The 11802-nt window shown below is 40.5% G+C and overlaps 1 protein-coding gene across 1 annotated transcript in view; it reads right to left on the bottom strand.

Moving 5' to 3' along the window:
- Window positions 1-11802, bottom strand: part of immp1l (inner mitochondrial membrane peptidase subunit 1) — a 33911-nt gene that overhangs the window by 21675 nt on the left and 434 nt on the right. The window contains exons 2-5 of the mRNA XM_085167366.1: window positions 4692-4802; window positions 4516-4604; window positions 4120-4246; window positions 204-314 (exon numbers count right to left, since the gene is read on the bottom strand). Of these exons, the coding sequence (XP_085023492.1) occupies window positions 204-314; window positions 4120-4246; window positions 4516-4604; window positions 4692-4796 (432 nt within the window). The 5' untranslated portion in view covers window positions 4797-4802. The remainder of the gene's footprint in view (window positions 1-203; window positions 315-4119; window positions 4247-4515; window positions 4605-4691; window positions 4803-11802) is intronic.

The following is an 11802-nucleotide window of genomic DNA, read 5'->3' as shown; positions in this document are numbered from 1 at the left end:
TAACTGACTCATGGCATTAAATTGTGCTTAAAACAGACATTGTTTGATAATAATAATTTAAAACACACACACACACACACAGGTTGGCCATGAGCTCAGTCCCTAAAACTCTTATAGGAAGAAACTCCACAAACCCCCCACACATTTGTTATGCCTTTTTAAATATACATATATGACAATGTAGAGTAGACCTCCCCCATTACCTTTAAGCAAACACGCCCTCGGATGAGGGCATAGGGAATTGGGCCATAGTTCCTTGAGTCAGTAGAATTCCTAAGGTTATCCCCTTCTAGCCACACATGGCCTTTTGGAACCTGGAAACATTGGCACACATTGGAAGAAGGCAAAAACAAAAGTTCATAATGTAAACACCTCTAGTCCACAAAAACGGAATGAGATAGAAGTCTTAGAGTCTTAAATTGCACCATTACTCAACTTTAAGAGACACAAGTGATTTGATCTCATTTAGCGAGAACCCCTCCCCATATTCCAGACAACCCTCCCTCCTTAGCCTATCTTAACGTTAACCTGCTTGTCCCTCTTTAACCTCGCACCGTCTTAGGAGAGGGGTCATGGGTAACGGGCAGGATCGGGCGAGAAGGGATTTAGAAGAACTTCAAACAGGGTCATTAGGCTGTTGGCTGAGATCTGAGCCCCTTTTACCCAAGGAGGGCAAAGCCAGAGAGAGGCCTGAGATAGCTGGGTAGCAAAAAGAAAGGGAGCAAGAGAGGAAGAGAGAGAATGAGGGAGAGCTAAGCTGCGGCTAGCAGCAGTGTCCAAGGGTCTCCACCGCAGTCCGACCTGCCAGTGGGGCGGTCATCCGAGCGCTCTCTAATTCACAGTGACACCAATTATGATTAATCTCATCACTTTAGGAGAGTGGGCTTGTCAAGTCCCTAATTAAGTGCGCTGTCCCCCCTATATGTGCAGACAGGATCAACAACACATTATATTGTCATAATGGGCATCACAATCCGCGAGTCTATTTTTGTGTTGCCTAACTTTTTAACGGCAAAAGTCCTCTGGAGGAAGAGAATAACGTGAATAAAGACAGAATATTATCCGCACTGAGGTGACGTCACATCTTTCCCTCTGTATTCCTTATCAGCCGGCTCTCTGATTAGAGTCTTGAGTACTACTGTGGGATGCTGCATTTCATTTCATATTTGATAATTGAGACAGATGATGTGACATAATCACAAGCCAGTGACACGTTGACCTAACACGAGGTAAACAACTCAGTGAATAACGACGACACAAATGAATATCATTAAAGGAGTCATCTGAGAACCATATGTCAGCATGCTGGATTCTCACCATTACACCTCATTAACATGGTAACATATGCTGGCTCCCAAGCACAGGAAAAAGAAACACAACCGTTTGTCATCTGCCAAACCAGAACCCCCCGTTTCTCCACATTCTCATCTTTTTTCAAAATATTATCTCTACTATGCTTATCTTAAAGGTTACTTAGTCAGTACCTCTTAAGAATTTGTGCGTAGTGTAAAAATCATTGAAAAGCAAAAACTCCTGATGGCATAATTTCTATTTAAAAGCCTAATCAAAAACACCGATTCAGACCAGCAACATCTGACTGACAACAGCACTTTGTTTCAGTGTTTATGAATCACTTAAATCACTTCATAGATAAACCAAAACCTGAGTAAAGTCTGACTTTAAAGATCCACTAGGCAGTATTTCACCAAGTGAAAAAATGAAGAGGTCTGAAACTTGAACCTGCTGCACTGCGACCAGCATTAGGATGAACGCTTATTCATATCACTTTGTAGGTGTGTGAATAATCCAAAGCAAAACAAAAAAACTTAGCAGGTCAAGAGAAAGTCTGTCAATTAAAATGAAATGGATGCAAGATGTTTTTCAAAGAAAACTGCAGTTTCAGGCACAGGTAAAGAGAAGACTATGAGCAACGCTCGATTTCTTTTGGGTACACATCAAGGTTGTAATTAAAATGTTTCTCTGTCCACAGGGTGTTGACATAAACCAGTAATTTGTCATTTTACCACATAATAGCACCAACATGTTTGATTTTGACAGAGGAGCCGTTATCAACAAATGTCATTTCTAACCACATGTATTTCCAAAAATCCTGTTAGGCTCAAAACCAGAGCTGTTGCAGTTAGAGGCGGAGTCACTTTGATCAGCTCCACCTGCGACTCTGGTGTGATGGATGGCAATGACTGCACCCATCCTGTGGTTGCAGGTTGGGTTGACGCCAGGCATTGTGTAGCTGTCAGAGACATGTCGAGAAGAGCTGAAACAGGAGCTGTATTCACTGTGGAGGTGTGTTGTTTAACAGCCACACCATTAAAGTGCTCATTATGTTAACATGATTGGGGTGGGGAATTATGTTAAAGCTTAATACAGGAATACTGAGTTCATCTTTCATCATATTGCTCTGTCTATCTTTACTGCAAAGAACAGAAAGCATAGCGTCATTTCATCGCTCTTATTTCTCGTCTCTCCATCTCTGGTATAATATTAGGGATCAAGTGTCATTGTTTTGACACAATAGCTCTGACACAGAAATCATTCCTAAAAGGTGACAGGGCAATTAGTGTGCTGTTGGATAGCTGAGGGTGGAGAGGGCCTGCCTGTCTGTCAGAACAGAAAATGAGGTGTTGACAGGGTGTAACACTCCCTTCCAAAATTCATCTTTACAGGTCCACCCATAATGCCTCACACTATTGTAATAATCACACAAACAGATCTATCCATCTGCTGGTGGGTAAAAGGCACCAAACACACATACTTGTGCAAACTGTAATTAATTATAATGACTTTGACTTAATCTAACAAAGATGTTACAAAGAGACACTGCCCTATTTAAATAAATCCTCTACTTAAAAATGAACAAAACACAACAAAAAGCAAAACAAACAATGAAACTAACTGGTAACTGTGGTGTTGCACCTGCTTACACAAAGAGATATCCTGGTTTCTGAAACCCCAATATACACATTATATCTGTTACCGATCGTCAATGATGATGATAATTGGATCACTAGTTGACAAGTTGTGATTCAGATGTTCTTAGTAACCTGATATATAATCCATCCTACTGAGATACTAAACCTCTGAATGGGCTTAAATGAATGAATTAAGGTGAAAGGACATGTAAAGTGAGTCTAAGTCATATAATAATAGTTCTCCACCTAGTGGCAGATTTTTCAAAAAGAGACTCAAAACTAAGATATGTGTTGCTACATTCTGGTAACACAAATCACAACAGAGTGACACAATCTCTTTTAAGTTCAATCTTCTGTATATATATATATATATATATATAAATAAAAGATTATATACGTATGTATATATGTATATAATATGAAAATGCTGTTTGTAAAAGAGAAAATATATACATTTCCTTTTTCATCCAGTGAATGCCGCTTACAGGCCTTGTGTCTTAAGTCTTTTAAATACACAACAGAATTAAAAACCATGCAAGATAAAAATCTTCAGTTCACACATACACACATGCACACAGACCCACACACACACAGCCTCCCGCCCATCAGTCTGTCCATTCGGCTGGCACTAACTCTAACAGGCTTCAGAGAGATTGCAGGCCTGAGCTGTGGGTGTTGGGGAGAGTAGTAATAGAAAAGCAATGACAGTGGTTTCAGCAGCAGAACCCCTGTTCACTCTCTGGTTTTATCACTGTTCTGAGGAAATATAGGTGTTGTCAAAACTGATATTTTGACCAATGACACAAAATGGATGTGTGCGGTCTAAAATGTAAACAACAGGATGATAGCCTATAGACTGTGGGACACACAAAGAATAAGCGAGGGACAGTTTTGCATTATGCATAGAGATTCTGCTTGTCATTTTTAGGGTGAAACAAACTATAAAGTGTTTTGCTGTAAACACCTTCTTCAATCACTTTCTATTTGCACTGTATCTTTTTAACCTTTTTTTCCTTTCAAAGACAGTCACTGAGTTGTGGTTGTTTGAAGTAAAACTGCAAAGCTGCCACCAGAAACCTTACTTGGTAAATCAGGTAATCGCAATATGTATAAGAAAAGCAGCTAAGAAGCATGACATCTTCAGAAAATGTGGGCGTAATGATGATGATCCTGATGAAAAGATACTTACATATGTGTGGGTCTTGAACAAATCTGATGGGGAACTTGTGCAGACCTTGTCACCCTCCAATCCAATTACCCTTTTACAAATGTTCATATTTGGGTCAAATGGACTTTTTGCAATGACTATATCACCCCTGAAAGGAAACCATAAAACACGATTATTTTATAAGAAAATGCAAAAAATCCCATATGATCTAAGACACCATTTGAAATGACTAGTAGGATATTAGTATTGTTGTGCTTTCTTTTATTTTTAGGGGGGGAAAAAAAGCAGAGAAATGGTCACAAATCAAGCAGTGAATCACAAATGCACACTGAAATGTTAAAATGTGTGCTATAAATATTCTAAAATGCTTGCTGTCATTTTTTTTCTTCCTGACTGCATAAACTAAGTGCAACCTACTTTTGTATTTTGCAAAGATGCCGACTCATCCGTTCAGAGAAGACAATATCCTCGTTGACAATGGTGGGCTCCATGGATGGACCAGAACACTGAATAAAAGCCAAAAAAGTTCTTTCTTAATTATTTCTTGTAAGAATAAAAAAAAGTCATTAAATCTGTAATCTTTTAATACGAACCACGACTAACTCTCCAATGTATTCAAAAGCACAGTGTGCAATGCAGCCATACTGGATTGTGTAGCCCACAAAACCAAAGGTCTTCCCCAGCACACGGCGGAACATCTCAACCTACAGAAGAAAGCAGCCATGGATTATAATGCAATGTCACCGAAGTACATGCTTGATCCATTTATGGTAGGCTTATGTTCTTTATGGGATTTCTAAAAACAAAAGCTGTTTTAGGGTTAATGCTTAAAGGTGTGGACAAGGTTGTCACAGTTGGCCTACTGCTAAGATGGCACATTCTATGGTGTTTCATTCACAGAGGCTGAGCGGCCAGTTCACACCAGAAAACTGCCCTGAACTTTGATCCTGCGTAGGATGGACCAATCAACACCTTGTGCTCAGGTGATGGACAAAAACAGAAGCTGTGACACATCCAGCCAAGCAGCTCTGCACTGTCGGCAGCTAGTCCCTGACACTGTGCTGCCTCCATCACCACCACAGTCATTAGAGTAGTTATCAACTTCTGTCAGCACCATAGAAACAAAAAGACACCAAAAGCACCCAAACAACTGCCCTGCAAACACTGCCACATGAACACACACAATGAGCACCCATGTGTCTTCTAAGCAAACATCCCAGGCACACTTAGGTTATTGACTTTTACTCAAGCTGCAACCTGTGGGGTGGTTGGAGAAAAGAGAGGCAGTATTTACACACTGTTGTACAAAGTGCATATGCGAGCCCACACACACACACAAACACACGCACACACACCCCTGCGTAAACACAAATGCAAACTGAAGAACAATAGATACAGCTTGGTTTTGATGTTAGCCTGCACCTCAAACATTTTCTTTTAGCTCACGCTGCTGTCCTGCCAGTCCACCACAGGGTAAAGAAATCTTCATCTCCATCTCTTCTTTTCCTCCTGTCTCTTTCCCTCTTTCTCTCTCCATGTCTTCTCTCCCTCCCAGGGTATTATTAACCAAAGCAAGCAGAGCGGAAACCAAAGCCCCAAATCCTCAGAGCTCTGGGAATGACTTCCCAAAGATGGACAAGGATTAGACCCCCGATTTCTCCTTTGCCCCCACCACCTCCACTCCCTTTCTCCCCAGGTTCTCAACAGACCGGGTGTCAGGTGGCTCTCCCAGCCCTGCCAAAGGTGTTACCCCTAATCCCATTACCCTCCTCCACTCCTCTCCACTCTCCACTCTCACAGACACACACAATGCTCTCTCATTCATTCTAACTATACATCACCTATTATACCCTCTATTCTTTTATCCCTAGCATGGTCTGTCTCTGGTCTATTGACCAACCTTTCTGATCCAAAAAAGAGCAACTCCATCCTTTCACCTCCCTCTGTGCTGCTACTCTGTTTCTTTCCCCGATCACCACTGGCAACCCTCTGCTTTTCACTACTACTTCAAATGACAAAGCTTGAGCAGGTGAAGGGAGACATATACGGTCAGGACAGGGCCCAGATGAAGTGCCCCCTTCCACTTGCAGCTTGCTCCGGTCTTGTTCTGTTCCACAGGAACTATAAACTCAGTCCTCCCCCAGCTGGTACAATAACACCTCTGGCCCCATAATTCCTCTGTTGGGATGCAAATGGTCTAAAGGTTAATGTGAACCTCAGGTCTGCACGAAAGCAACATGTTCATCTATATTCGTCAAGCTCTCAGCTTACTCCACCAGCATCTCTGCCATTCTGTTACTGTATTGCAGTCTCAGACATGATCTCACATGTGCTCTTCCCTCTGCTAGACCAGGGATCAGGAATCTTTGTTAGCACTTATTCTCAAAGCACAGTGGACAGCCTCCCGTACAGCTGCCCTCATATCTCTGTTTCATCACCCCCCTCCATTCCAGCATGCATTCATCATAGGTAGGGATTAAGGGACTTTGCATAACAAGATCACACGGCCAGTGACTGATATCAAGAGAGTCCATATGCAGCCGGCTGGTTTTCTGAGGCACCCTCTGTCATTGATAGTGTGTGTCTGTGCGTGTGCATGTGGTGTGTTGGTGTGTCAATGTGCACAGACAATAGCATTACCTATGTGTTTCATGGCAAGTGTATATGTTAGCTGCAGAGACTCCACTGGGATTCAGAACAAAGTGGACATCCACAGAGACCTCTGATGTGATCTCTATTAGCTCTAAATCCCCTGGGCAAAGAGTCAGATAACCCACACTATCTCGGTCTTCTAATAACCAGTGCATGTTTATTAGGGGGATATCAACATTAAATGAATGCTGTATTACAGCTGTAAATTCACAAAAAGTCTCACTGTTAATCCAGGATTACATGCCAAACATGTTCATGGGAAAAAAAAAAAAAGCTAGTGCGGCGCTCGCTGCAGAACCATCTGTGGCCATTGGCCTCCCATTGTCACAGAACAGTGCTACAGTGACGAGAACGGGGGAGCCCAAATGAGTAGCTTTTGATGGAAACATTTCATTGTGTGTTTAACTCTGTGATCTTACTCCTGAAGAAGCCCTGCTCATTCAGACCAGAAATCATAAGTAGATGAATTAGGAGGGGGTGAATTCTGCTATACCAAATATGAGCATAAAGTGCTGCAGCAGTGCAAAAGCCTATCAGGACATTTAAACCTCTGTCAAAAACATTATTAGTCCAAAATTTGAGAATGCAAACATAAAAAAGGGTTCCTGAATATTGCAATGACAACAAGGAGAAAGAAATGAAAGCCAATCAAAAAAAAGTGTTTCCAATGTTTTCTCTTTAATTTCAGCAAAAGTAATGCTGCTTCAGTACTATTGGCTTACTAATGGATCGACATGAGATGTTTCTTAAAAGGTTGTAATTAAGAAACTGAACTACATTATGTATTTGCTTGGAAAAAACACAAGGGGAAAACGCCTCAAAAATGAAGATAATCAGTGAAATGATTCAACTGCAGATTTGTTTCAATTAGAGTCTGCCAATATATGAACAGTAAACAAAAAAACAAAAAGAAGAGAAAAACAGCCAAAAGCCAATAAAGGCTTATTACAACTGACACCTAATTAAACTCATATTATTGAAGCCATAAGGAAATATTCAGAAAGGAATTACGGCTACTAGTCTCAAGAGATTTGACCCTGCCATGGCTGAATAGTGTTAATTGATATACATGGCCAGTCTATTAGAGCCACAAAGGGAATTTCAATCCAAACAGCACACAAGGGCCTTGCGGTGGACTTCTTACACAACTAAATTAGGAAAACATGGGCTGAGAGAGAACTGGGCAACAGGGGGGCTAAGAGGCTTACGAGCCCCTTGTCAGATATTCTTCTTCTCCCTAAGGATCCCAGATGGAAGGGAGTCTGGAGAAGCAGGCAGAGCAGAGACGGGATGAATCCTACCTCTGATGTCTTCCTCTGGGCAGCAGAAGGCAGGGGAGGGTGGGGCATAAGTCCTGTTGTGCAGAGCTTGACTTGATCTTAATGTGAGCTATAAAAAGGAGGAGGCTTGGCAACACAGGGGGTCTGTTTCAACTATCAGTGCAATCACAGATAATCCTGCTGATTTAAACACAGACACCTGGCTTGATGGGGAGTGACAGATGTAAAAGTCCCAGTCACTGAGTACCATGTCTGGTCCCCATCTCTCCTAGGTCTGCCTTCTATCAGAAGCTTAATTGAAGGGACTGATCTCCATATTGCTCTTTTCATTGTTGCTAACGGCAACACAGCCGTGACACAGCTGAGCGAGGTTACTATTTGGGGCTGAGGGTTTAAACCTGCAATCAATGGGTCAACCAGAGCAAATAATAGCAAAGTGATATGAATACAACTGCTATGAATTGAAAGGAAGTGTAGCTTGACAGAGTCCCTGGCCAATAATATTGAATGGGGAAAAAAATCAGTCACTAAGCCTTATTGTACAGAGCACAAGTGATTGTGTTGTGCTGGCCTTGTGCTGACAGATTTTATCTGGTGTTGTATCACATTCACAAAGCCATTTGGGTTATGCACTGCCCAGCTAATGAAATGGCCTTTTATATTCTAACACTAACTGCTGACAGGAACCTCAACCGTAAAGCAAACCTACAATTTTTAAAAATGCGATTTCCTTTGACTCAAGTTTCCATACTTTCTACGTCCCTTTTGTATAGGTCAGCTACATATGACTCACTGTATTTTAAAACTACATCTGTAGAAAAAAAAAATCCCAGGAAACCAAAATAAAGCTATTCAAAAAATGGGATGGTGAATACATGGAAAAAGGCAAATCCTTAGACAAAATTAGTTGTGTACAAGACCTGTCCTATGCTGATTGCACTTGTTCCTTTAGAATAATGCTTTTCTTTCAGTGTTAACAAAACAAATATGTGCATGTTGATGATAATCTTGCATCCTCCCAACACACAAACGGAGCCGCTTCTCGCAGTTCAATGCTGATGGCAGAATTAGACTAAAGAAATCCAAACAGTCAAACCAGGAAAGGTCTGACATGTTATGACTGCTGCCATTATATTGCTCAATCAGATACAGATTAAAATTACAAAAACACCACAGAAAAACACTAGATCACACTTTGAAAGGGGGGAAATTTGTGCTATTTTTTCTGCAGTTAGACTGCTTTGTATACACTATCATACACTGAAGAGTGCAACAGAGCCAAAGGCTTAAACTGAGATTTAAGAGAATTAAAAAGGAGATGAAAGGAAATGTACAGAGAATGTAGGGAAAGAGACGCATTCATACATCCCGCAAGTTGCACTGCTGAAGCAGGTCCTCCTCCTTTTGAGACCCAGGCTAGTCAGCGCATCTTATTTGCCTCATATAGGCTTACCACAATGCCCAGCGTTGTCAGTCATGATATATTCCCTTGGTCCCCTGTCAGCACACATAAATCTCACAGTGCTGTCAAAACAGCAGGACTGTCTGCTGAGAGCATTTGTAAAGTGAGCAGTTGGGCAATTGTTTCCTCTGGAGCATCACAGCATCCTGCGATCTTATGCTGCCTCTGGCCTCTCTCTGCCACACAAACCTTTTTGCAGATGTCTTAAGGATCACACCATTCACTCACCAGTCAACTTTTCCTAACACTAGCTTTTCCTAAAAAAAACAGTAGGAGTTCTTCACGAAATAGTTTTCGTCATGAACAGGCCAAATTCACATTTTGAATTCTCTGGAAAAGCACAAATGCTCCTGATATTATTCAATCCCATTCAAATTCCCCATGGCAGTGTGACAGCGAACTAGCATGCAGAATATGAGAACCTTGAAATCAAAGGAACTTACTGCAATTTATCAGCTTTTTATGTTATTATTTATGTATCTGCCAAAAACCCATGTGCATTACACTCTACATAAAAGTGTAAATCTACCCTAAAAACTGACTTCTGATCACACTAAAGCAGTCAAACTATACTTAATTATTGTAAATTAATCCTACTGGCAACAGAGATGCAAACAGCTACTTGAGCATGTTGAATAAAATTAAAAATAAACTAATTAGGTGCAAGGGATTTTGGAAGAATTCCACATAAAGGCTAACACAAATGTCTCCTATTCCATTATTTACCTTCACCTTCAACGGCCACAGTCATAAATACATTTGACATGAGAAACAGATTACAGGTTGGGACAGGGGCATGTGCACTATTATGTTATATCGCATTTATCTCAATTACTGGATATTGTTTTAGGGTTGGGAAACTAAGAAAAACATTTTTCATGCTATTGCTTGATGTAGTTTTTTACTTGCTTCCTGGGGCCTCTTCTATAATCTGCAAATATTTTCCAGTTGTTGTCAGGTCTTGATTGCACAATGGCCAGTTTAACACTGGGTCTGTGGAGCTATACTTTTATAATCTATGATTTGATACTACTTGCTGAAAAAAGCAAGGCCTCCCTTGAAAAGGTTGTTGTCTATGGGGTGGCTGCTGCTCAGGTGGCAGAGCGCTTACTAACCAGGTTTGTGGTTTGATCCCAGTCTACTCCAGTCTGCATGCCAAATATCCTTGTGCAAGATACTAACCCCAAGTTGCTCTCTGAAGCACTTGTTGTTGATTGATTTGTTGCTAGTTGTTCTTTTGCTTTTTAACACACAACCTTTTATTCTTTTGAAGTCCCTGTGTTAATTTCTGGCATAAAATTAAAACATTAATTGGGCTTGAATACTTTGAAAATTCTTACATCAAGATGGCCATCCTTTAATGCAAAACAGAATAGAAAAACAACAAATCACTACTACAAATATTGTGATGTACTTTTTTACAGTGCAATAGAGAACTGTGCAAGTCTTAAGTCCCATAATTTAATGGGAAAATGGTAAATAGGTACAGTTTGATCAAACATGCTCAAACATACAATATATAGATATACATAATACAATATATAAGCCCCCCCCCCCCCCCCCCCCCCCCCAAAAAAAAAAAAAGAGTTTGAAAGTCAACATTTGGTATGACCAGCTGTATTCTTCAACACAGACTGAATTCTCTTAGACAAACTTTCTTTCATTAGTCTCCAGGAATAGTTTTACATCTTCTTAAAAGCTCTTTTTTTGGATGTTGGCTACCTTTTGTATCATTCTTTGACAAGATGACCCCACACTAATTCAGTAATGTTGAGGTCCAGGCTCTGGGCTGGCCAGTCAATGACTGATATTGCGCGTTTTCTGTGTTCATAATTCCATTAACCTTGAAAAGATCCCCTACAGCACTGGCTGTATGCAGCTTCAAATCACAACAGAGCCTTCGCAGTATATTTTAAAGATACCTGTATATGTTCACCGGTGTACCCTTCTCTTGACCTCTATACATAATGATAATTTGAACAAAAAATTCAAAATTTGGATTCATCATTTGACAATACCTATTGCCACTGATTTTCAGTCCAGTCTTTGTGTAATTTAGCATACCTCCGCTTTTTATCAGTTTCCCTTCATTAGGAATATCTTCTTGACAGCCACCCTTCCAATGAGATCATTTTTAAGTAATTTTTTTTAACCATTGCTTATGGACATGACTTTCAGATACAATAAATCTCCTGTAGATATTGAGGAGTGGCTTAATACCGCGACACATTATCGTACATTATCACGAAATATTCATATTATTTAGAATTTCAACGTAATGCATTATCGTTTAGTAATTTGTGTATTAAA

Source organism: Neolamprologus multifasciatus, chromosome 1 (assembly GCF_963576455.1).
Source record: "Neolamprologus multifasciatus chromosome 1, fNeoMul1.2, whole genome shotgun sequence".
Taxonomy (NCBI): domain Eukaryota; kingdom Metazoa; phylum Chordata; class Actinopteri; order Cichliformes; family Cichlidae; genus Neolamprologus; species Neolamprologus multifasciatus.
Note: the sequence above shows the minus strand (reverse complement) of the source record. Positions and strands in the feature narration are given on the sequence as shown.